At 35.8% G+C, this 25,958-nt stretch overlaps 4 protein-coding genes across 10 annotated transcripts; 1 reads left to right on the forward strand and 3 right to left on the reverse strand.

The window, feature by feature from the left end:
- Positions 1-1,060: 1,060 nt before the first annotated feature.
- On the reverse strand, positions 1,061-4,595 carry LOC106306126 (G-type lectin S-receptor-like serine/threonine-protein kinase B120). Its single transcript, XM_013742605.1, has 6 exons — positions 3,197-4,595; positions 2,528-2,763; positions 2,235-2,445; positions 1,922-2,159; positions 1,683-1,830; positions 1,061-1,519 (listed from the first exon to the last, which is right to left on the reverse strand). Exons 1-6 carry the CDS (start codon positions 4,593-4,595, stop codon positions 1,199-1,201), a joined length of 2,553 nt encoding a protein of 850 aa, XP_013598059.1. The 3' UTR covers positions 1,061-1,198.
- A 2,241-nt stretch (positions 4,596-6,836) lies between these two features.
- Positions 6,837-10,483, reverse strand: LOC106306136 (cysteine-rich receptor-like protein kinase 29). 4 transcript variants are annotated; one of them, XM_013742643.1, is made up of 7 exons: positions 9,548-10,483; positions 9,337-9,465; positions 8,605-8,759; positions 8,487-8,532; positions 7,994-8,237; positions 7,754-7,913; positions 6,837-7,259 (listed from the first exon to the last, which is right to left on the reverse strand). In XM_013742643.1, the coding sequence occupies exons 1-7, from the start codon at positions 10,383-10,385 to the stop codon at positions 6,954-6,956; spliced, it is 1,878 nt and encodes a 625-aa protein (XP_013598097.1). In that variant the 5' UTR covers positions 10,386-10,483; the 3' UTR covers positions 6,837-6,953. The 4 variants fall into 4 exon arrangements, with proteins under 4 accessions (XP_013598097.1, XP_013598089.1, XP_013598080.1 ...); XM_013742635.1 differs by having other exon boundaries at positions 8,322-8,532; XM_013742626.1 differs by having other exon boundaries at positions 7,994-8,532; positions 9,337-9,441.
- Positions 10,484-13,325: 2,842 nt separating this feature from the next.
- On the forward strand, positions 13,326-14,426 carry LOC106314462. Its single transcript, XM_013752334.1, has one exon. The coding sequence runs from the start codon at positions 13,639-13,641 to the stop codon at positions 14,239-14,241; it is 603 nt and encodes a 200-aa protein (XP_013607788.1). The 5' UTR covers positions 13,326-13,638; the 3' UTR covers positions 14,242-14,426.
- LOC106314441 (lysine-specific demethylase JMJ25-like) lies at positions 14,421-18,925 on the reverse strand. 4 transcript variants are annotated; one of them, XM_013752324.1, is made up of 13 exons: positions 18,200-18,925; positions 17,982-18,115; positions 17,523-17,628; positions 17,296-17,428; positions 17,148-17,199; positions 16,933-16,993; positions 16,387-16,833; positions 15,955-16,281; positions 15,359-15,769; positions 15,200-15,272; positions 15,022-15,107; positions 14,808-14,927; positions 14,421-14,728 (listed from the first exon to the last, which is right to left on the reverse strand). In XM_013752324.1, exons 1-13 carry the CDS (start codon positions 18,806-18,808, stop codon positions 14,636-14,638), a joined length of 2,652 nt encoding a protein of 883 aa, XP_013607778.1. In that variant the 5' UTR covers positions 18,809-18,925; the 3' UTR covers positions 14,421-14,635. The 4 variants fall into 4 exon arrangements, with proteins under 4 accessions (XP_013607778.1, XP_013607774.1, XP_013607768.1 ...); XM_013752320.1 differs by having other exon boundaries at positions 16,933-17,038; XM_013752314.1 differs by having other exon boundaries at positions 16,387-16,993.
- Positions 18,926-25,958: the final 7,033 nt, after the last annotated feature.

Genomic DNA, 25,958 nt, shown 5'->3' on the forward strand with positions numbered 1-25,958 from the left:
TGATTTAAATATATACATATATATATTCAAATCACATTGAAATCAAACACAGAGGAACCCTATAACATCAAACAACACATGGATGATCTAGTGGTACACGAATTTCAGTGAGCTAAGTGACTCGAGTTCGAAGCAATCCCACAACATTAAAAGTGTCCACCGGATATGGAACCACAGTTTACGCTTCATTTGAAAATCTCGGTGTGAGTCCATTCGTGAGCCGCAACACCCTAATTTAAGCTTTTCCATGGCATGAGATACTTCAATTTTTTTTCAAAACCCCTACAACGTCAAGATAATATATATATTTTTTATCACAATGGTCAGGGTCCAATGTGAACAACAAGTTTACAAAATCTATAAGGAACTGTTTTGTTAGTTTAAAAATAGTCGAATCTAATCTATTAAAATAAAGTCTTATTTTTTATCTACTATTGAAAGTTGTGATTTAAAATTGGACCTTTTCTAGAGTGTTACAAAGATATTATTACACACTACTTAACGATCCAACCTGGATATTTAAATCAGACCACAATCGTGTATATAACAAAACCGATGTTATAAGTCTATATTAAATTAAAGCTAAACTGTCGGTTATCTAATATTATAAGAACAAACCCGATGTGGGCTTAACCTTATTTTTGATAAAACTATAATGCTTTAACTAATGGGCCAATTTGTAGATCTATAGGCCAATTTTATAGAAAAGTATTATTACTTTAATAATGGATCTTAACGTCTATAAATTATTTTTCATCTGGGCCATATCTGATTTTGTTCGTCAACGGGTCATATCTGATTAAAAATTGCTTTTTAACAAACAAAAATTTAAATATAATATAAATGGCAAAAAAAAAACAATAGTATATTATATCCACATGTTATATCATAAACAAAACATATATGTGTTTAAAAAAGAAAAAAACAAACCATACATAAAAAACATATGGTGCCAAAAAGTAAGATTTATATTTTCTAATCTCAGTTACAATTAAGAACATTTGTTAAAATAATATCTTGCGAGCGGATTAGTATCTAGTGGTTAATTCGAACGAGGACATCATAGTAAAACCCATCCATACACCGTACATTTCACTTTATCAACATAAATTCAACCAATAATATTCTATTATCCTAACTAACCCCAGAAAAATATCACAATAATTGTATCAAACTTTACAAACGTGAAAAAAGAACTCTATCGACCAAGAACAACAGTGGAAGTGATTTCATTAGAGGAAACAATATATTGTTGGCTTGAATCAAGAGCAAAGTTGACATCCATGGAGTTCCTTCTGGTGGAAGTAGTAAACGTTGGTTGTCTTGGCACAGGTAGCGTCGGTGTGTCACTCTCTAACATCAACAAAACTGCAGCCATGTTGGGTCTCTCCGCAGCCGAGTCTTGAACACATAGCATCGCCACATGTATACATCTCAAGGCCTCACGCTTATTGCACGTGGCCCTTATCTTTGGATCCACAAGCTCCTCTGATCTCCCATGTGTATACAGAAACCAAGCCTACAACATTTTCAGTTTTCACCATTAATTAGACCATATAAACGAAACCAAATATGTACATATATAAACCGACTAAACCAGAATACCAAACCGAAATTTAAATAAAAATTGACTAAAAGTGTGAACAAAAAGAGTCTATACTACTTGGTTTTGGGAAACTTACATAACCAATGAGACTTCCATGTTCAGAAGCTCGAAGACTTGTGTTCCTCTTCCCACTTATGATCTCTAACAACAAGACACCGAAGCTGTAAACATCAGACTTCACCGAGAATAGTCCTTCCATTGCGTATTCTGGAGACATGTATCCACTACATTTACAAAAGTAAAGTAAATGGTTAAGAACATGATTCCTCTACAGAATCTTCTTGATATGTTCTTGAAAACGTGTTTTTTACTTACTAAGTTCCAACAACGCGAACCGTGTTAGCTTCATTTTGGTTACCACCAAAGATCCTAGCCATACCAAAATCTGAGATCTTTGGATTCATCTCTCCATCTAACAACACATTGCTAACTTTCAAATCTCTATGAATGATTCTCAATCTTGAATCTCTGTGAAGATAAAGCAACCCTCTTGCAATCCCTTCAATGATCGCAAACCGAAGTTTCCAGTCTACTAACTCTTGTTTCATTTCATCTGTAACATTCAAAAGAACAGGAATAAGAAGAATGTCTAGATAGAAAAGAGCTACTTCTTTACCAAGAAACATACCGAAGATGAAGAAGTCTAAGCTTTTGTTAGGCATGTACTCGTATACAAGCATTTTCTCTTCACCCTCAAAGCAACAACCAAGTAATCTCACAAGATTCCTATGTTGAAGCTTTGCTATGAGAATGATCTCGTTCTTGAATTCATCAACTCCTTGTCCGGACTTACCAGACAATCTCTTCACAGCTATCTCTTGTCCATCTTCAAGAACACCCTAACCAAAAGAAAAGAAACACATTTCAACACAAATCTAAAACACCAAAGACTTGGACTAGAAACAGGCCTAATCAACCAACCTTGTAGACTGGTCCGAATCCACCTCTTCCGAGCTCATTCTCTCTGCTGAAGTCGTTTGTAGCTTTCACTATAACTTTCAAACAGAAAACAGGCAACTCTGATGTGTTAACCGCTTTTCCTTCGATCATAATGTCCACTGATCCTGTAAACGCTGTAGTTGTGTCTTTGGCCTTAGTCATATCAACAACAACAACCGATGTATCGGCGTCATGACCACAGTATGTTCCTGAAACATCTGCAGATAAACAAGATCAAGGTCAACTAAACTAGCCATGCCGTTTCGGTTTATTCTGGTCGGGTATTTGCGTTTCGGTTGGTTTGGTTCGGCCACAATCCCACCAACCGACGCAAAAATGAAAAAAAATTGGTTTGATTTTCAGTTTAATTTTTTTCCTAAAATAACTTTTTTTGACTTTGATTTGAGTTTTTATAAAATGGATATTTTCGGTTAGTTTGGATGATTTGGTTCGGTTAATTTCAGATCGTTTTTAATATTAAGCTAAACGAAAATCGAACCAAAAACCAAAGTATTTTCAAAAGCTTTCCAAACTAAACCGATCAAACTCAAAACCGGAACTGAACTGACAACCAAATTTTTTGGTTCGGTTCGGTTGAAATCAGCGGGGCTAAACTAAACAAAGAAATAGAGAAAGAACAGAAGTTAGTACCTTTCTTTCTCTTGCATCTCCATAGAAGCAGAGCAAAGATTCCTAACAAAAGCACACCAACAAGAACCGCCACAATCACTACAATCTTGGTCTTTTTGCTCTCTCCTATCTCAGAATCAGCAAGACGGACATGAAGGGAAGACCCACCAGCTTCAAACTGCTGCAAGTCAACTAAATCTTGGTTCCAAATCATGCATCCAATACCATTAACAAAAGTAAAAGCAGTGCAAGAACAGTTCTTCAGACACCTATCTTTACAATCCTCAGGATCAGCAAGGCTATGCTCAGGAGTTTCAAAATCAGGCAGCTTCACAGATTTCAAAGTCAAGAACTCATCCTCTCCAACATTACTAACGTTCCTCTCACACCTCAACGGTGTTCTCCTCCTACAACCTCTACTCCAGTTCCCTAGAGAAACTGGCTCATAACCCTTAACACAGCTACAGATTCCATTATCTCCTCTCATGTCACATATACCGAAACTCCCACAACGGTTGTACTTATCACACTCACTCTCTGGAGCAGCCTGAAACTTAGTCCATCTCTTTGAAGTCTCGTTCCATCTCAGTTCCTCTTCGGTCCCGTTGTGAAGAACCTTAAACCTAAGCAGAACCGATGGGTCCGAAGGAACATACGTGAAGTACACGCTACCTGTTTCATCCGGTGGAGAAGAGAGCTTAAACCCGTAAAGATAGTTCGTTAACAGAGCCATGTTAGGTATCCCCGTGAAGATAGCTGAGTTCCATTGCCCGCTTCTCCATCTTCTCGTGTTGTTGCGTCCCCAGAGGACGATCTCTGGTGCTCCTGAAGGATCAACCCCCAGCGAGAAGTTACCAGGAGAAGGGTCGTTCTCTGATCTCCACGACACGAAAGCGAGGTTATCTCCGGTTTGGGGGTTCACACGAACTCTCATGTGAGGCAAGAACGTATCCGTTGGGTGGTTGAAACTCTCCCAGATGACTCTCTCTGAGCTAACTTCTATCAACTCGAAGTTCCCTGTATCAAGTATAGATCCGACTCTGTTGTTGTCGTTGTTGGTCGATGTGATGTTTGAAGACCAGACAGTTATGTTTTGTCCGTTTAGTAACACGAGGTTGCCGTCGTTGCTTATTGTAAGAACTCCAGATCGGTCGGAAATAGGGTTTTCTCTGTTTGCTACCCAAACGACAGCTTTGTCTTCGATGTTTCCGTACCAGATTCCAAGATAACGGCCAGGGGAGGATCCGGGACTGAAGAAACCGAGCTCGAATGTTTTTTGTGGAGAGACTAAAGGTTTGTGAGTAGAGCCGTCTCTAAGAAACCCGCCTCTTCTGATTGTATCTTGAGCCGTGGAAGATTCATAGAGGAATAAGAAGATGAAGAGAGGAAATGAAACTAGGGTTTTGCGGAAGATTCTCATTTTCTGAGTTTTAGCGAGAGACACAAGTGAAGATGTTTGTAATAAAAGAAAGGAGAAGAGGAGAGGAAGAAGGGTAACTATGGTGGAAACTTCAATTGGGTATTAAAAGTAAGAGAAGGTGACAAAAGGAGAATAATACAAGAAAGGGACGGTTGCTGTTTGTGCGACTTTACTGTTTGAGAGAAGTTTCTTCAGATCTCGTTTTCAAAGTTTGAAAGTTGGACCAGAGAGGGACCTTAATTTGGTCGTCATTTATCATTCTATTGGTGAAAACAATATTAAAAAGTCAAATTCCTTGGATTAAAAGTCACCTTTTTAGAAGGTATTCTTGCATTTCAATTCTCTGTTTTTTTTTTTCAACGTTATACAACCTGCAGACATGTGTTTGGGGTATGACCTAATTTCAACAAAAAGTTCATATCTAAGATTTTTCAACAGTTGCAGTTTAGGAGATTGATTAGAGTTTTAACATTTATTGGGATTAGTATGAATTACATTATAAAAGTTTGGAAGAAAGTAAGAAGTGTCACACAAGTGGAGCAGGTCAGCTTTGTACATTAGTTTATTAATTTATGATATTTTGTTTAAAGGCTTGTTGGTGTTGCCGTTGGCCGCCACATTGACTCATGTGGTCAAATTATCAGCACATCGGATCTCTTTATTTTATTGCACGTGAAATATTTTACTTTATATTCATTTAACTGTTGTTTTATCGCCTAAAACCCAATGATACGCAAAACTTAAATTCTATTTTTGCATGACGTTATATTTTTGCAAAAGAATATCGATGAAGCCAAACATCAAGTGGGATATTACACTGGCAAGTGGCAGCAAAGCATATAATGATACAATGCCAGATCGTTTATTTTTTGGAGTTCGCATTATTGAGTAATTTTAGTGGATTAGCTTAATCAAAAGTGAATAAGGTTAGTTTAATTGAGAGAATGTGTCTACTAGGATACAACTAATATATACAAATACTCCAAGAAGGGTCCACCGACCACAATGCGGGTCAAGAATTTTATCATTACGTTATTTAGGGGTTAGGAGGACAAATACGATTACAAAACAGTCTTTGATATAGACTTCTACTAACCTAAACGTTATTTCACACGTGATACAATTATGTATGCTGTTCACTTTCTTTTTGGGATCAATATGTATGCTGTTCACATTATATATATTTGATTGGTAATTACGCACTCTTTCCTTTCCTTTTTCTTAAGTTAGATGTTACAAATTTTCTAACATACTAAAACAATCTGTAATTACAAATCTATTATTTTTACTTTTCCTTTCTATTTTTGAATACTGTTGAAGTTGCACTGTTCTAGTAGAACCAGCCCTATTTTATCTGTTAAATTTGATTCGATTTGTTATTCGTTTCGATTCGATCCAAAATTTCGGATATCCGTAAACTTTCGAAGCAAAACAAATACTAAAAATCAATATCCGTTAAAATCGAAGCAAATCACAAATATTAAAATTTTGGAAAGCAGATATCCGATCCGATCCGGCAATATATAAATACATGTATATCTTGATTATATTTAAAGTTTTTAATGTATAAAATTATATAATTATTATTCTAACATATGATTTGATAAATTCTATTCACATTATTACTTATATAAAAGTATTACATAAAAGGAAGAGAACACATTTATGACAATTATATTTTTTTTCTTAAGTTTTGTGTTATTATAATTGTTAACTAAGTTCAAAAAAATTTACAAACTATGTAGATTCACTACTTCTTTTAACTTTTATCATATATATCATGCAAAAAAATATTTTACAAAACAAATTTGTATCAAAATTTTAAGATTATTTGTATTAATCAAAACATATGAGATATCCGTAAGTATTCATAAATATCTGCAAGTATCTATTTATTTTTCGGATATCCGTTTTTCCGAATATCCGTATTTTTTTCGAAGCAAAGCAAATCGAAAAATTAGATATCCGTGACATACGAAGCAAATCACAAATACTTTTAAAAACCCGGATATCCGATCTGTGTCCAGGCCTAGCCCTAAATATATTATACACTTCTTTTAGAAAATGAAAAAATATGATTGATATTGGCTTGGAAAATGTATTTAAAATGATGAGTAAATGACTTCCTCACTCCTCAGTACTTAAGAAACAATTAATTTAATTAACATTTATGTAATACTATTATTTTGTACATAACTATTCTTTTCCGATCAATAAATTTAACATTTCATAAAAAAAAAATTAATTAAATTTGATTGATATTAAAATCAAGCCACACTGACTGAAAAAATCATACAAACAAAACCCATTAATAGGCTTAAACCAAAAAATCAAACTTTCTTTACAGATTAAAACTTCCTAACGAGGAGATAACTCAGAAACAGTAACATCATTCGACGACATTTGTAACCCTTCAGTCGAAGAAGAAACATTCGAAGGTATCACACTTTCCAACACAAAAGCAGGCCGTGAAGGTGTTGGGAGAGTAAAGGAGTTGCTATTGAGCATGAGAGCAACCGAAGCCATCGTTGGTCTACTCGCTGCACTCTCTTGAACACATAAGAGACCAATGTGTAGGCATCTCAAGATATCGTTTCTTGACCCCGCGGTTAAACTTGGATCGATCACGCTTAGTATAACGTCTTCTCTCCAGCTTCTCCATACCTGAGAAGACAAAACAGAACATTTAACATGATGACCAAAACCCGAACAACAGTTTGGTTCTGCATAGGGCTGTCAAATTGATAGGATGACCAAGGGTTGTCTGTGTTCAATTTTTCCATGGACAAAAAGTTGGTGGAACTATGTAGACATGATCGGTCTAATAATCTAAAAACGTTCGACTTAAATACGATCTGAATTTTTTTTTTTTTGGCAAAAGCCATAAAAAAAGAGTTTTCCACCAAAACTGTTAAAAGAAAATTTGACAAAATCATAAAATGATTTTTTTCACCAAAACCATAAAAATAGTATTTTTTCCGCAAGAATCATGAAAACGAGTTTTTCTGCCAATATCATTGAAATAATTTTTCTGCCAAAACCGTAAAATCAGATTTTCTGTCAAACCGCAAAATGAGTTTTTCCGTAAAATCCGAAAAATCTTGTTGCCGCTCCAAATAATAAAAACAAGTTTTCCGGGAGAACTTATGTGTACTTACCCAACTAAGAAGATCTTCTGCATCATCATCATCATCACTTCCTCGACCATTGTTGTTTCTCTTACCTGTAATGATCTCAATGACTAATACACCAAAGCTGAAAACGTCTGTTTTCACTGAGAATTGTCCATGCATTGCATATTCTGGAGCCATGTAACCACTACAAGATGAAATGAAATAAACAGTTTATACATGTGTTTCTTTATGATTTAATAAGCTAGTAAGATCAGTTTTACTTACTAAGTTCCAGCGATTCTGTTTGTGAATCGATGTGTCATGGTTTGTCCTTGGTCAAAGAGCTTAGCTAATCCAAAATCTGCGATTTTCGGATTCATTTCTTGGTCCAAGAGAATGTTGCTAGCCTTAAGATCACGGTGAATGATCCGGTAACGTGAGTCTTCATGGAGATAAAGAAGTCCTCTAGCAACTCCACCTATCATTTTGTAACGCACTCCCCAATCCAAAACTTGACGCTTCTCAAGATCTGCAACGGCACAAAGATCAATACAAAGCGAAAAACTATAATGGTAAGGATCATTTGGAGGCATAAGGAGGAGAAAATATATACCAAAGATGAAATGGTCAAGACTAGCGTTCTTGATGAACTCATAGACAAGGAGTCTTTCTTGTCCATGTATGCAGAAACCTAAAAGCCTAACTAAGTTCCTATGCTGAAGCTTTGCAAGTAGTAAGATTTCGTTCTTGAATTCGAGGTCTCCTTGTCCTGAAGCACCTGACAATCTTTTTACGGCGATTTCTTGTCCATGAGAGAACACACCCTGAGACATACATATTCCCAAAGTAAGCAAAATCAAGGTTATTGGTAAGAAGTTTGGTCGAAGAAACTTTACCTTATAAACTGAACCAAACCCACCACGTCCAAGTTCGTTTCCTGGTGAAAAGTTTTTTGTTGCAACCTTAAGATTTTCGAAGTCAACTAATAGAGAATCTGTGTTTGAGAACTCATCCTCTGCTACTGATCCGGACAAAGGTGAACTCCCAAGAACTGCATTTGTGACAGTAGTTCTTAGGAATAAGATTTTTTTTATTTCTTAACAGCATAGGCATAACTAGCTCGCGGATTTGAGCCATACCGAACCAAAATTTTCGGTTATCGGTTTTGAGTTTGGTTTGGTGCGGAATGCTTACGAAAATCAAATGGTTACCGGTTCGGTCAAACCGAACCCGAACGGTTAACCAGTTTTTTTAAAAGTAAATAAAATAAATAATACCAAAACTAAACAGGTTTGTACCAAAACTAGATCGATGTTAACCAATAATCAGTTAAACTGAACCAAATTAAACAAGTTTAACCAAAATATCCGATTTAACCAATTTTAACTGAGTTATCAAAAAAAAAAAAAATTTAAAAACCAATTATCGGTTAATTTTGGTTTTAAAAGTAAAAACCGAAATTAACCGATGACTGAACCGAACAGTAATGTTATTCGGTTTATTTCGAAACTATTTTAAAAAAATTACATTAACCAGAAACCAAAAAACCGACTCGGTTTGGTTTCGAAACTCGAAGTCGCAGGCCTAAGTCCATAACATCAACAAAAACAAGAACATTGTGTTGTTACCTTTGACTCTATCTCTGGACTTGTTCTTCTTCCACTTCAAGACCAAGCATAGACAAATTCCAAATAAAGCAACCAGAACTATTGGAATGACTATCGCAATAACAACTTTAGATCCACCTTTGCCCTTTCCTGTAAATTCACTTTCTTACTCTTAAAGACAAAACATTTGCAGCAGAACACACAAAACACACATTCAAACATTTCCATGTACCTGTTTTCTCCTCAGTTTTTGCAGCTGGTGTTGGTGAACCAGCACTCCCAGGTGGATCAAGCTCTAGGTCTGCCTCAAACTCATAGAATCTCCACGTCTCAAACCGGAAGTTACAGCTAGGACAAAACCACCTAAGACCAATCTCACTATCACAACAGCTTGGGATACTCTCAAACCCATAAATCAAACAGTCATTACAATCTTCTTCAGACAAATCCGGCGTGCACTGCGCACTTCCATAGAATCTCCTGTACCCTGGTGAAGCCGAACTGTTCCCTTGAGCGTACTTCCTATTCCCCCCACCAGCCGCAGCAACCCCTTTGAGCCTGTTCAGCAGCTCTCTCTGCAGACGCTCAAACTCATCTATGTTTGAAGATATCTTTTCGCCGGCACGATAAGACAGCTTTGGATCTGTTTCTTTTCTTCCGTAGATTGTTCTGTTAGAGTAACGAAACATACACTGCGTGTACCACACGACAGCTTGTTTTGACCGTGGACACTGCTCGGTGAGGTTTCTTGCAGCTGTCTGAATACATCTGAGACAATCATCTCTTTTGACTTCTCTTCTGCAAAGACCAATGGCGTAAGCCTTCTCTCCGGATGAGTCTCCGGACGAGAGGTTGTAGAAGCCATAAGGTTTTGATGTTAGCGAAGAGAGAGAGGAGACAAGTCGGTTGAGGTTTCCAGCAAAGGAGCTGTTGGCTGTGAAGTTTCCTCGGTCTACACAGTTGAAGTCTGGATCAAACTCATAAGTATCTACCTGAGCTAAGGTCTGAAACGGAAGAAACATTAGGACACAACAAGCAAAGAATAAGAAGATAACTCTGACATGTTCCATGGAGAGCTTGAAGCCTTTTTTTTCTTCTTCTGTAAGGCGTTTAGATATGGTTAAAGCCGTAAAGCTCGATCTTATTTGACCTTGCAGAGTGTGTTCTTTTGCACTATTTCAAAATCTGACAGCCGAAAGAACACAACTTGGTGATTAAAAAGATTATAAAGTTCAGTAGCAGACACAAATGGACAAGCTTTGTGTGGTTGTTGGGTCCCCTGCATGATGATAGATTCATAGAACTAATAATATAATACTAACGAGTTGCTGCAGTAGAGTCAGGTCAACTGGTGTCTTAACGTTATTTAAATAAAGAAGTGATTATTGCTTTGTTCTTTCCTCGCAAGTACCAATAGTGAACCGAAAGAGAAAGAAACTGAAAGTCTAACTTTGAATTTTTCAAACCAACTAAAATTTCAAAAATAAACCTTACTATAAATAGTAAATTAAATTATTAACATAGCTCATAAACTCTGTCAACAAGGATGAATAAAGATCATATACTTATCCATAACTTGATCCTCGAATTCGAATCTCCCCATGGAAACCTCAAGATATCGAAACTGAAGCCGGTAATATATCACATAATCATGACACTGCATCTTCAACGCCACTCCATTTTTTTTTCTAAAATAGAGTAGAAGTATATATAAAAAATAAAAAAAAAACTCAAACCCTATTTCATTTTTCATTCTATAATAGTGTAAAGATGGGTTTACTCTATAAATGGAGTAATTTTTTTGTTCATTACTCTATTATGGAATAAAAATAGAGGAGGATTAGAATATTTTTACTCTACATTATATTTTACTCCATTTTAGAGAAAAAAAATAAAGTTTTACATTGAAGATGATCTAATGGTTCTCCAACTCTATTCAATTTTTTGCTCTAAAATGTAATGAAATGGAGTATGGAATAAGAACTGTTTCAACTCAACTTTATATCTCACTCTATAATGGAGTAATCTATTTTTTGTTTGTTCATTATTCTATTATGGAGTGAAATATGAAGTTAGATTAGAACAATTTTATTATGTTTTCTCTTTTATTCTATTTCGAAGGAAAAAATAGAATTTTACTTTGGATATGCTTTGAGCACATAAAACATCAGAGATAATCAAAAGAAACACATGTGGGTCTCCCTAGAGTGGACCTTTTTTTTATCTAGAGTGGACCTCATGGTCCCTTTTGATTTCGATGAATTTAACGACGATTCACGTTAATCGATTAGAAGCATTAATAAATAGGAGTTATTGGTTCTACTATTTTAATGGATTTATAAATTATATTTGGATTTATAAATCTTTGACAAATACATAGATTTTTAAAATGAAATAGATAATTTTCAAAATTAATGATATAGATTTCAAAATCAAAATAAACGGATTAGGACTCGAAGTTCTCATTATTCCTTCTTCAAACATATATTCTGACAGAAAAATATGTATGGCATCTAATTCATCGTAATGTGATGGAGATATTTCTTTCTTTTTTCTGAAGTTTCTCGTTTTCCAAGAAATTCTAGGTTCATGTTTAATAATATATAAATGTGAAAAGAAAAAGCCTAAGAACCTATCAGAACAAGCAGGACCAAGTTTGAGAACAATTTTCATGTTTGATAATATATAAAGGGATTTCTTCTTGATTTGTGATTGCTTCTGTAGTTCTGTTATTTGAATCACAATAATATGATAACTAATTCAGAATTTTTGTATGAAAGACACGTTTCATTTGCAACTCTTTTGAAATAAATTCAGTGTAATCTGGAGACTTCGACAAACAAACTCCACCACCTCCGCTTTTGCCGCAACCACCGTGGTTTCGGTAGAACACAATGATGCAAAAGTATACGAGCAAAGTAATTACATCTGAGTCTCGCCTTGGTACGGCAAGAAGTTAAAGCTTTCTGGCAAACTAGGCTTTGACTTCTCCACTCCGTCAATGAAAACTCCAGCGGACAAAGTCACAAAGCTAATGAATCTTTGATGAGGAAAGGTTATTAATAAATTTGAAGTAGTATATCAAACGATGTTTATTAATTAATTAAAACACAAAAATATAAGAAATTACCAATAATACAAATCCCATCAAAATAACAAGGTTCAACTCAATATTTGTTCCTTTGTATTTTACTCATAAAAACACTTGTAAATCCTTTTTTCAAAAAAGTAAAAAAAAAACACTTGTAAATCCATTCAAATCAAATATTTAAATAAATTCCTACTATTGAATAATATCTGATTCTAAAATCTATTTTAAAATTATAGAAACAATAAAAATAGATTTGAAATTAGTTTTTTAAATGATAGAACAAATAACATTAGATTTAACTTGAATTTTTAAATCTATTAAAACATACAAAGCAATAACACATTCGGGTTTCCACCTCAGTTAATGAAGCAACTATAAAAAATAAAGCAACTATCATGCCCGGACCAAGTCGAGAAGATTTAAACATACTGTAACCGGGATAAACCGAACCAAAAACTTGTCCAAGTAACCGTTCCACTTTTATTAACCAACGAATGAGAACAGTTTGAAATCTAGTTTCATTGTACAAGCAGAAACAGGGCAAGTGTTTAGAAATGTCTGTTAGTCACATTGTTCGCTATGTATCGTTACGTTCGTGATCATGGCTCTATTGGTAAGAACAATGTAATAAGTTTATCAACTCGCGTATCGAATATTTTTTTCTTAATGGTTTGATCTGCTGTGAGTCTCTTACTATACGTAAACAGAACCAAAATGACGTGAAAAAAAACAAACTAATGCTTCCTGAAAATGTTGGTAACTCTGTTTTACTCTGTTTTTATTTCTTTCTTTGCTTGCACGTTTCTAAACCAGAGCAAAAAGAAGGAGAGAGGGAGAGCTCCTCCTGAAATTTAGGAGAGACGCCATGTAATCTAAGGTATATGACAAAAATAGCCATTACTGTTTCAGGTTTCTCAAGGTTTTCTTCATAGAAATCTCTTCTTCTTTAAATCTCCATTGTAACAGACTAGATTTTTAAAACATTTCTGAGCTTACTTAATTCTGCAAACTTTCTTTCCCTTTTCTTTTTACTCAATCCAAGATCATTCTTTGCTTTCCTTGCAAGGATCATTTCTCTAACAAACCCTTCCTTTACATTTTTCTAATATTCATTCCTAGTTCTCCAACAATGATCATCTTATTGCAACAGTCATGAAGATTAGAGCAGCAGAAAGAAGAACCTGATTGCTCCAAAATTTCTTAAAATATCCTGCATCAACGCTTGAAAGACAATGCTAGCTTTCTCAAAGATGGCTAGGTTCCCAGGGCTGCTTCAAACTCGAGCTACCTTATTCTTAACCAGAAACTACCATAAACAACCTATCGAAGTTGTCTGGAAGAAACCAGAACACGGATGGACAAAGCTAAACTTTGATGGGTCAAGAAAACATGGACAAGCCAGCATCGGAGGAATATTCAGGAACCACAAAGGCGAGTTCCTTCTCGGATACTCAGAACCCATAGGAGCAGCCACAAGCACCGTGGCAGAATTCGCAGCCCTCAAAAGAGGGTTAGAGCTGGTTCTAGAAAACGGATGGACTGATCTATGGCTCGAAGGAGACGCCAAGATCATTATGGATATCATCTCCAAGAGAGGGAGATTGAGATGTCAAGAAGCAAAAAAGCATGTGAACTACATCAACGTGGTTATGCCTGGTCTTAGCAACTGCGTCTTGAGCCATGTTTACAGAGAAGGTAATCGAGCCGCTGATAAGTTGGCTAAGTTAGGACATCAGTTTCAAGATCCTAAAGTCTGGAGGCTTCAGCCCCCAGACATAGTCCTACCGATTATGCATGAAGATGCACAAGGTAAGATTGTTCTTAGAACAAAATGACCCCAAACGAGTAAATATTTGTAAATAAATTGTGTGTATATCATCAGATTTTGTCAGCCACAAGCTAAGAAATGTAAACAGTTAATTCACTTTTGTAACATTATGTAAATTGCGTATATATCATTAGATCTTGTAGATAGCAAGCTTCATATGTGTAAATGTTTTAAGAAAAGGAAAACAGGTTAAAAATCAATGCTTCTTTATTATTCATCACCAGGCAACAATCTAAATGACAAATGAATTCCCTTTTGCTTCTCTGTGTTCTTATTTGTTTATTTCTATATTTTTTACACACTGCTAGTCCTTGAAACTGTAACTCAAAAGCTGAATCTTACCGCAAAGAATGGTGTAATTCTCAATGGTCAAGAATCAAGATTGGTACCTCTAGTTCTAGTTATAATCTCGATGCAGCCTTTGAATCTGAAGATGTGCGCTCCCGGATTTCCTTCATAGCTTCGCTGACTTTATGGATCGCCATTTTCTTCACCTGGTTGTAGCAGTAATACATATATACATAAACAATACTCTTTTACTCTCAATCTTGTTTAAAACCAAGGGGAACTTACCTCAATCTTGTTTGCTTTCGTTTTGACGCTCTGAGGAAGTTGATTAAGCTCGTCCACTCGTTTGATAGATTCAGCAACGTGCTCATATGAAAGGAAATTCAGGACCGCATTTACGCAAGACTAGCAAAAAATATGCAAAAGTTGTGTTAGAAGAGAGTACTAACTTTGTGGATTATAAAACAAGGCAAGAAGGTGTAAAGTTCTAAAAAAATACCTTATTCTTTCTATTTTGGTATGGACATCCAGCAGGGACGATGACTGCTTCCCCAACACATTGATCAAAACTCCATGGTTCAACGTCTGAAGAAACAGAATAAGCGGCATGATACTGAGTATGTATAACACAGTGATAGGATAAAGAAAAATAGAAGAAATGAGGATATGATACTTACCAAACTCTTTCTTAAGCCTTGCTTTGTGATACTCATCAAGATAGTAACTCTGCTCAAGCAATGGATGACTCGCCTGCAACAGTGATACATAACAAACATGGAAAGACATCAATAATTATTTTCTTGTAGAAGTGTTTAACCTATCAACCCAAAACTTACTTTTGTTTTGGTTGAATCCATGGGTGCTAGCTCGAGATAGTGGTTGTTCATATACTCAAGAAGTTTAGAAACATCTTGCGTCTGGAATACATCCCATTGGGCACCACAGGAGTTGCTTAGGTTTTCTTCTACACAGGAGTCATTGGAACTTTCTCTTTCCTCTGCCTGAAACTCACTGCCTAAACAGAGTTGAGAAGATTCTGAGTCAGAACTAGAATAGTCGTCCGAGCAATCCCTCTGAGCATATGAAGCGTCATTCCTGTCTTGTTTCTTTCCCCTACCAAATTTGCTCTGCTTTCCCTTTTCTGGGTTTTTAGATCTTAATCTTCCGATATTTCTCATTAGCTTTCTTATTCTGCAGATTTGTTTTGTGCACACTAGTGTTTCTGTGACATGCAACAAGATATCAACCTGCAGACGAAATCAAAAGCTTGAGCAAAATACAACTCGATCTGAAAAGTTAAACAAAGAAAATGTACCAGACCACAGTTTTACTTATTTATCTTACTATCAATGTAAATCTTTAATACGTAAACCTAGGAATTGTGAAATAAGGGAAAACCTCTGCCAGAAATGAAATGACTCGGAAAACTTACCGTGTCACAAGTTTCAAAACCAAGCTTCTTCACATAATCAGGCTTTGCATCTTCACCACTCCTGTAGGAAATACGGAGGCATGGACCTAGCTTGGGTGTCTGGATACTGTCAGGTAGATCGGCAGCCACATTTAGTAGACCACACCTCGGATCCATGTAATGAGGAAGTGGTAATATTCTCAGTATTTCAGCATAATGATTTGGGAACTGTTCTTTAAACAGAGAAGATGAAAGCCATCCATCCAGCTTCATCCTCTCTTGACAAGTATTAGTCTCAGCCTTCCCTCTCAAAGAGCCCAAAAAAACTTGCTTTACCCCAATTTCTACCTGTCATTGAATAAAGAAGCATACCAATTAGAAACCAAAACGGTATTAATCCACAAAGAGAAAGAGCAGGGCAGGGTTAACAGTTACAAAACAAAAGTCACTAACCTCAAACCAATCCATGCAATCAGTTGTATTACCGGTTTTTCTATTGCTGTTCCTAAGATAGTTACAGAACATGGCTACTGGATCCCAGTTAAGGCTTGAGCCTCCCTTTAACACACTACGAACTATAACAGGATGCCCTTTGCTCCAGTGCGTCTGAAAATGTTCGAGATTGTTTTGTTGAAAATCCATCGCTGTGGGATAGTATAAGAAGTTACCAGTTACGTCTTCACATCTCCTGGATGCTTCTTTCAGATGGTTGTCATTACTATTACCAGATTGCTTTTCTCTTCCAGGACAAAACGGGCATCTTAAGTATCTATCTAAGATTTCAGGCAACTCATAGCAACTGACTATTTCTTCTGCGCTGATCTCTAACTTTCTTGTCAGCTCCAGAGAGTATAGACTTCTCAAGGAAAGGTTATTCCTGCCCCCTTTGACATCTTTCAGCTGACATTCCGTTAGAGCTTCTTTTAGAGATTGGTCCCAAGCATCAGATAAGGGTGGCTTACAAGATTCTATACCATTCGAGGATTTAACTAACCCAACCTTTCTAGATAAGCTCCCTTGACTCCCGTCTTGATCAGAACTCATCCTGAGAACAGAGGAGCTGCAGGTGCAATTTTTTTGAGAATCAACAATGGCAGAGTCACAACTGTTTCAATTCGGACATATATTAGATGAATTTGTAAGAGAAGCTCACAGCGGATAACATAATATGAAAACCTTAACAGTAGAAGAGAACAAGGTAAAAGAGTGGGCACCAGAGTTGTTGATCATCAGAGGTTACTACAGAGCTACGGATTTGCTGTTCATCTAAAAGTATGAAGGAAAAACAAAAGATATGAATGAGTTTAACTTAATAGGAGCATGACCGGGGGATTCAGAATAAGAGTCTAACTATTGAAACACCTGTCGTTTCTGTGTCATTTTCGACCTCTACTTTGTCTTCTGAGTTGATTTCTTTTAATACTGGGAGAAGCATGCACACAGCATAATGTAGATGCAAGACCCTGTCAATATCACTCCTCACATTCCGAGAATTCTGAAACATGTGAAAGAAGTAAATATCTACAGGAAGGAAAAAAAAAAAAGGAATGCAAACTATTTAGGCTTAAATAACTATTAGATAGTCAGACCTTACATTCAGTGACTCCAGACATAGTGGCTAAGCAAGACTTGCACCTACATGATCCACAGCATACAGGGCATTTTTTCTCAACTTCTTCTTTTGATCCCTTGTTCCTGGTTCATTCCAAGCCACAATTCAATAAGATGAGTGATTCTAGCAAGATTATAAACAAGGGAATTCCACAAACAATCTCAAGTAAAGTTCTTGAAGGAATTGCAGGAAAGAGTATCTGGTAAACATTTACGCCGTGGAGTGAGTAGAGACGAAATCTAAGCAACCGGGAAGTAAAATACGCTCTACGCACATAAAGCCTCTCTATATCCTAGGTCCACAAAACTTGTTGAAACTAGTGAGATTACTCCTAATTAGAACTATTCTCAATTCTTATTCTAGATGCTGATTCATAAGCTCTAGAGAGACCATCAGCAAAAAAGATAAGTAAAGGAAGCATGATAACTCAAGATACCTTTTATCGATACAATCAACGCAAAAGAACTCTTTTTCACAACTCAGACAGCTAATCAAGTCCTCAGATCCTCTGGTACCACACCAATGGCACCTCTTCTTCGCATTAACCACTTTTCCCTTGAAAGGAACCATCTTTACAGAAATCACACAAAATCCAAATCATAAAATATAGATGGACACACAAAGTGTAAAGCTTTAATTGTTTTTTTCTGTTACCTGCATTTTCCCAAAAGGTAAACGGTCAATGTTCTTAGACCTGAATCTTCTTTTACTCACTGAGATCACTTCTTGTCCTACTTTAACATCACAACAAGGAGACGACACATCGCTTGTAGTCGGAGAAGGTGGAGAAATCGCCATAATGCCGTTAGGAAGAACCTTCGTTAGCTCTTCCCCAACGAAACCACCAAACCCTTTACTCTTCTTCTTCTTCTTCTTCTCCTTCTTCGGTGACTTCTTCTTCTTCTTATTCTTCTCAGCTTCTCTCTTCAACGCCATCCTAATCAAATCCAACTGCAATTTCCTCACCGCTTCATCTTCTTCCTCCATCACTCGCTTCCTCTTCTTCGGTTTCCCCAATTCACAATCCCTAATCCCACCTTCGTTCGGCTCCATCTCTGAAGACGCCGCCGCTTCGTCTCCGTTTCTTGATCTAGCGAGCTTCGTCGACGCAGCAGCTTTCTCCCTGTCCCGCTTCTGAGTAAGCTGCGAGGTATGAGTCTCGCAGAGCTTCTTCCCTTCCAAAGCGCGTCTCTTGCACCGCCATTGCTTCCCGTCGGAGCGGTTGCAGCGAAACTCGTCAGGGATCGCGTCGTTTTCCGACATTATTCTCGAATTAACCGAAAAGTTCTCTGAATTTCAGATGAGAGGTTACGGTGGAATCTCTGATGGGGCAGTGATCGAAAACCCAGAGAAGGACGCGGCGAGCTTTGTTGTAGAGAGAGAGAGGCGAAAAAGGAAGAGTCTTTATGGAGAGTGAACCAAGTGGCAGTCTTGTAATTTTATGAAGAATAAGGGCCTTGTTTTGGTAACGTAATATCGCAAATATCGAGAGGATCTTCAGTTTCTATTTTGTTTTGTTTCTATTTTTCCATTTAATAGAATTGACCAAATAAAAAAATGGAATTATGCTTCAGATTTCAGGAATTTTTACATATTTCATCTTTTTAATCTAGCTTTGTATATGTATAATGGTTTCTAGTTTTACATACGCATACTGTTCCAAAAAAAAAAAAAGTTTTACATACCCATACTGATTCAGAATACAAATAGACACATATGTGGTTCCACCCCTTTCTGTTTCCTAAAGGGAGGCATTTCCCTCTGTGGGGGTTTGGACTATCGGACCGGCCTGTTGTGGTCCAAAAGTCAACAAAAAAAAAATTCTAATTCGGTCTTCTAAAATTTTTTAAGCTCTAACATAGTATAGAATTTAGTAATTACGTTAATAACAATGAAAGAAGTCGATATTAACCCAGGACCTCGTAGTCCAGTGGTATCCTCCTTGGGGAGGGGAGGTGACCGGTTCGACTCGCGGGGAGGGGGAGACGTGTCCAGGGCCCGTAAGAAGGTACAGACAAAGGCTGGCGCCGGGCCTAGGTGGTGGGCCGCAAGGTCAACACCTGGTTAAAAAAAAAAAAAAGAAGTCGATATTAGTGAAGTATCAAAAACAATAGAAATTGAGTTAACGTGTACTGACATAATGTAGTAAAAAGACAATATTATCCCTGATTCATATAATAATAGGGAGATAAAAAAAATTTTAGATTTGTAAAAATCTATGAAATATTATGTTTAGATTTTCGAATGTGCCTTGATAAACGAAGATGTACAGTGGCGTTGAGGTTAATCTCCATCGACATATGATATATGGTGTTTTAGACATCTTGTATATGTGCTTTTCAATTAGTTTTCAAGTGTTTATCGAGTCTTTCTAGTCTTTTCCGAGTCATTACAGATTTGGAGTTGCACTGGATGGGAGATGGACTAGTTGGAGTAAAAGAGGCAGAAAACAATGCAATTTGGTGATTTTCACGCAGAACAGTCTGAAGTGATTGTTCCCTATCGAGCGGAGCAACCCGAGTGCATGTTCCAGCGGCAAAGATATTTAAGGAAACTATAAGTTATTTCGGGATTTGCCATAATCTTTATATTTTTCTCTTCCTGCTGCCTGTGGCTTCCATATAACTTCTTTTTATGTTTTCTATATTTTTGGACGCTACTTTTTACACAAGAAATCAGATTGGAGCTTTTGGAGATTTGTGATTTGATACTTTGTAAAGGGAGAAGGCCATCTCTCTCGATTTAGAGAAGAACCCCCTGAACCCTATTTCTATTTTATCTACACATGTTTTCTTCATCTGTTATTTCTGTGATTTCTCTGTTCATGTCTGAGTAGTCGCTTGTTAGGTTTAGGGTGTTAGGGATCATGGATCAATGAGCAAGACGCAAAAAGGATTGTTATTCTTTGATATATCTATCTATATCTATACTTATTGTTTGTGTTAAACTGGCCATTTAGCATCTAGAAAAATCATAGATAGGCGATTTGTCCTTAGCCAACGAAAGCTGATGTTAAGGCGAATCGTGAACCAATTGAATCTGAGCTTAATGCTTGTCATCAGTCTCTAATCCAAACGACAGTTTAGGTGTTAAGATTGCTTGATAAATTAGTAGACACCACGACAGTGGGTTTATCTAATCTTGTTGTTCAAGTTCTAGATTGGCTCGTATTGTTTTCTTGAATAGTTGTGTAGCTCATGATCCTAAGTATCCCGATGAATCACCTTGAATCTAGCTCTTTTAATCATCTGAAAACCCTTAAACTAGTTTGTTATTTTCTGTTAGGATACCTTATCTCAAAACTCCCATTATTGTTTTAGCTTAATATTGATCCCATAAAGATAAAGTGTAACCGTTGGTCTCTGTGGATTCGATCCTAAAGTGCTACATCGACATACCATTCGATTGCGGTAGTGTGCACATTAGGTTAATTGGTGTGCATATACACGTAATATCAACATATTATCTAACACAAACGTGTCATTTGATAATGATGGCTTGGGGTGATGACCATGACGATAACTTGAGCAACAGCGATAGCGTGTTGATCCTTTCTATTTCTTTAACGGTGTGATGACCATGAAACTTAAAAACTGGTATGGGTTTGATTGTGAGGAAGTAGATACATAGGCGAAGAGGAGCTTCGCCAGAGACACATATGCAGGGAGCTTCGCCAGAGACACACATGCCGAGAGCTTCACCGGAGACGCAGCGACCGAGAGCTTCATCGGAGACGCAGCAATGGCCAAAAGATCTTACTTTGTTAAATAAATGTTTAGATGGCTATGTTAAATTATAGCCGGTATTATTAAATTATTATAGCCGGTTTAATAATTTGTTAGATGAGTATTTAGTTGAATATACAACTAAGCAGATTCATGATTTGAAGCTAATACCATAAGAAATTAAGATCATAGCTATGACATATTAAATGAATATATGAACAATGTTTATGTACATGTATTCGTTGGAAATGCTAAATTGTTGGACAACTAATATAATATATACACGGTTAGAAGATGAGTTACGTGGGATAAAAACTGATTTGTTTGTATTGTCAAGTTATTAAAAAGTTAATAAAATATTTGCACGATTAACAAACAAGTTATTTGGATAAACTTGTTTGAATTTTGTATATCACATTCATCGATATCATAGGAATCAAGATCATAGCTATGATATATGAAATGAATATACGAATAATGTTTAGGCAATGTTTTCGTTGATAATATATACACTTTTACAAAATGAGTTACTTGAGATTAAAAATTGATTTGTTTAGTGTAAAGTTGTTATACATTCAATATAATATTTACATGGTTAATGAACAAGAAGATCTTATAGATCTTATATGACACGTCAACCCTACAACATATATAACATATACATCGAGTGGAGACACAGAGGCGAAGAACTTCGCCGGAGACGCAGCAACCTAAAGCTTCACCGGCAGCGGCAGAGACCTTCACCAGTGATGCAGCGGCGAAGAGCTTCATTGGAGACGTGTGGGGGAGAGCTTCACCGGAGACACATGGGTAGAAGAGCTTGACTGGAGATGCAGAGATCGAGAGCTTCACATGAGACATAGCGGCGGAGAGCTTCACCGGAGTTGCAACAGGGTAGAGCTACACCGGAGACACAACGACGAGGAGCTTCATCGGAGACGCTGTGCGGAAGAGCTTGACCGGAGATGCAACATGCATCACCAGAGACCGCAGCGGGCTTCACTAGAGACGCATCGGCAGGCAGAGAGCTTCACCGGAGATGCATCGGCAGGCAGAGAGCTTCACCAGAGACGCTGTGCGGAAGAGCTTCACCGGAGATGCAACATGCATCACCAGAGACGCAGCGGGCTTCACCAGAGACACATCGGCAGGCAGAGAGCTTCACTGGAGATGCATCGGCAGGCAGAGAGCTTCACCGGAGACGCAGCAAAGTTGATGAGACTGAGATTTCGTTGCACCACCGGAGCTGGAGTTTTGTCATTGCATTACCAAAGCTTCTCATCTCTTTGTCCTGGCCCTTCCTACTGCATAATAACAGTTCACCCGAACAAAAAATCTCAAACCAAAGAATAACATGTAGTTTGACATAAGAAGATTTGTGAGAAGATATTTTGCAGTAAATAAGATTTGCTAAATAAAACTATAAGATTTGAGGATATAAACGAAATAAGTATTACAGTTTAATAGTAATAGGAGTAGCAGTGTCTTTAAGATTTATATACAGTTTGTAATAGTGTGAATTTGGTATTTAGAAAGGGTTATTTAGAGTTGAATTTGTGTTGAGTTTGTAAATTTATATTGAATTAAAAGTTGATGGATTTTAAAAGTTACATGTGGATTGTGAAAATGTATATACATTGACTTGTGAAATTTGATCATAACTTTTTAGATTGGTATAGATTTTCATGAATTTGTAGTACCTCTTTTTATCATTCTTTTTGTAAAGTAAATATATAATATTTTTTTTAATCATATAATATGATTATTATTATTTTTTTCAAACTAAAAAAATAATAATTGTGATCCATACAAAATTGGACAATTCTATTTTTTTTTTTTTTTGGTAACTCTGGTATCTGGGCAGCCACATTCCCAACTATCCCCCCGTAGGGGGTCCAGCTCCCCACCGAAAGGGATGTTAAATCCGCTGTGGCCGGGGCTCGAACTCGTGATGGCGGGCACCTCAGCCGAGGTTCCTATACCACCAGACAATTCCTTAAATAGCTCTTTTAAGTTTTTGATACAAAAAGAGTCATCAAAGAAGAAAATTACCAAAACAGATTTCATGAAAAATGCAAAAAATTATTTTACCCCTTACTTTATAGATATATAAATAATAAAAACGAAAAATAAAAAGTTTTCTTTAAAAATTTCGAATTATATTTTTCAAATTCAAAATTTTTCATTATTTTTTCAAAAAAAAATTGAAATTCGAAAAATGCTTTTTGAAACTTTTTTAAAACAAATTATTTTTAATTTTTTAATATTTATAAATATGAATTTTTATAAATATGATTATATTATTCAAAAAGGTAAAACAGTATAAAAATAATCATATATTGATAATGTAAAAGTACATGAAATGTTATAAACTATAGTTTTGGACATATAATTGGATTTAATGTGCAATAGATATTTGGTAAGTATAACTATTTTTTTTCTTGTTTTTTTTTATCATATGGATTTTGAAAATCACATGGATACATATGATATTTTGAAAGTTGAGCCTTATGAGTAAAAATGAATAGAATTCATCTCCTAATAACACTAGATTTAGTTAGAATTAGAGAATCAATAATAACTAAATTTTTTTGAATAACAAGAGACTTGAATGAATTTTGAAAATTCATAAACCAATAACAATGGATTCTATTAAGATTTTTAAAATCCAAGAATCAATAACAATTGAATCTTTAATGGGGGGTGTATTCAATATAACATTTGAGCTGATTTGATTTTTGATGGAGTTTTCAATGATTTCAATAAGTTGCAGAGATTTAGGTGATTTTCTTTACACCATTCTAGAATATAACCTAAAACCATGAGATTTGGGTTTTAATTTTTTTTAACTAAGAAACTCCGCCCAAACATCCTAAAATCACCTAAAAACTTTAAAACTCCACAACTTAAAATATTTTCAATAACATCAGATTTTAGAATATTTTACGAAATGTTAAGTTCAATAACAGTGGATTTTAAATGAGTTTTTAAAATTTATGTTTGATAACAGTTAATTTGTCATTTTAATACAAATCACCTAAAATTCTCACTTGAATACACCACCCTCTTAAATTCTCAAAGTCTACGAGAATTTATTTACCAATAACTTTCCCTTAGTTAATTAGGGTAAAGTTCTCTAGTGTATAAGCTAATTTCTGTAGAATTTAATGATTCAGCATTGAAAACAGTATAAACGTTTCCAATGTGTAAAATTTATGTAATCATAATATAAGGCTTGTACTTATGTTTTGTTGTGGCTTTTGTTGGGCTTTCAGTGCAATTTTAGAAACTTTACTAAGCCCGGTTCCAAGTTGTTTGGCATTTTTAAATTATAACAGTGCTAGATTCTTTTGTCTTACACACCTACATTGTTGGCATGGCAAAGGGTCGATGGCCTTTGATTTCATGTCAGTGTATTGACGCCTTTTTTTTTTTTTTGAACTGGTGTATTGACAAACATTAAACACCAACTTTGTAAATTTTCATTATTGTCAAATATTCTCCAGAAGGATACAATGGATTTGTGGATTGAAAGAATATTCCTCTTACATGGAGTATTATTTAAAAATTGGAGATACATTACAACCAATTGTAATTTGTTAAAGAAAACAAATATTTTTTCTTATCTTTTATGTAGTAAAACACAAGTTACTCTACCAATCAAATTATGCCACATAATTAATGTTTTACTTTTCAAAAAAGCAATTATTAAAAAGAAAAACAATTGAAAATATTTAAAACAGTTTACGTCTTCTCCACTTAAAACAAAAAGAAAGCAAACTAATTATTTTAACTGCCTCTAACAAGCCACGATCTCCACTCTCTACTTTAAAATCAACTTTAGATGGACACATAGAATCACTTTGATAACAAATATGCGAACAAAATTATTTCAAACAGTTTTTCAAAAAGTAGCTGCTGCTTTCATCGTCCTTCCTATAACTTGATTTTCTGATCTTGCAAAAGTTTTTGAAGTTGCAGTAGCCATGAATATTGTGCATAAAATGATTTTGGAAAAGAAGCCAAAGTTATAGATAGCTTTCGGAAAGTCACTAGTGGACATTGGTTAGTGGTGCAGAAGAGGTACTATGATAGTTGTTTAGCAAATGCGTTAGTGATAAAAATTTGTTTCAATATTTAATTATCTTTCGTTATCAGTTTTGAATTATTTTTAGCTTTTTCTGCTGAGGAATTGTTGTCACCACGTCTTCACGTGACGAGTTTATTCCTCAACTGAAGCTTATATGTTTCAGATTAGAATCAGAAGAGTGAGATGATGAGAAGAAAGACTTCAAACTTACAAGAAGATTCTCTGCTAAAAGAAGTTATGTTATGGATTGAAATCGACGGTGGTTGAAGAAGAGTGGAAGAGAAGGGAGATTCCAAGATACCAGAACTCTCAAGCTACTTACCTCTCATATTTTGACTAATAGGTCAGATGGATAGCCTTTTAACCATTCAAAGAGGCATATAACAAAAATTTGTTTAATAATTTATTTTTCTCTTTAAACAATAACTAGAGCTGAAAACATTTTATGCTTGACAACTTCTTAAATATCAAATTTACCCTTAATGTGTTATAAATCAATTACTGAATGTCCATAACCGGCCCAGTCCATAACCGGTCCGGTCCATAACCGGTCCGGTCCATAACCGGTCCGGTCCATAACCGGTCTGGTCCATAATCG

This window comes from Brassica oleracea, chromosome C1, assembly GCF_000695525.1.
Source record: "Brassica oleracea var. oleracea cultivar TO1000 chromosome C1, BOL, whole genome shotgun sequence".
NCBI lineage: Eukaryota > Viridiplantae > Streptophyta > Magnoliopsida > Brassicales > Brassicaceae > Brassica > Brassica oleracea.

Coding starts and splice junctions, on each gene's coding strand:
- LOC106306126 (XM_013742605.1), bottom strand. CDS start 4,595: ATGAGAATCTTCCGCAAAACCCTAGTTTCATTTCCTCTCTTCATCTTC. Junction 2,446..2,527: donor GATTCGGACCAGTCTACAAG/GTTGGTTGATTA, acceptor TCTTTTGGTTAG/GGTGTTCTTGAAGATGGACA. Junction 1,520..1,682: donor ATGGAAGTCTCATTGGTTAT/GTAAGTTTCCCA, acceptor AAAATGTTGTAG/GCTTGGTTTCTGTATACACA.
- LOC106306136 (XM_013742617.1), bottom strand. CDS start 10,385: ATGGAACATGTCAGAGTTATCTTCTTATTCTTTGCTTGTTGTGTCCTA. Junction 8,760..9,336: donor GTCCAGAGATAGAGTCAAAG/GTAACAACACAA, acceptor TCACAAATGCAG/TTCTTGGGAGTTCACCTTTG. Junction 7,914..7,993: donor AACAGAATCGCTGGAACTTA/GTAAGTAAAACT, acceptor TTCATCTTGTAG/TGGTTACATGGCTCCAGAAT.
- LOC106314462 (XM_013752334.1), top strand. CDS start 13,639: ATGCTAGCTTTCTCAAAGATGGCTAGGTTCCCAGGGCTGCTTCAAACT.
- LOC106314441 (XM_013752309.1), bottom strand. CDS start 18,808: ATGTCGGAAAACGACGCGATCCCTGACGAGTTTCGCTGCAACCGCTCC. Junction 17,429..17,522: donor CTGGAGTCACTGAATGTAAG/GTCTGACTATCT, acceptor CACATGTTTCAG/AATTCTCGGAATGTGAGGAG. Junction 15,273..15,358: donor TGGATTCAACCAAAACAAAA/GTAAGTTTTGGG, acceptor TCACTGTTGCAG/GCGAGTCATCCATTGCTTGA.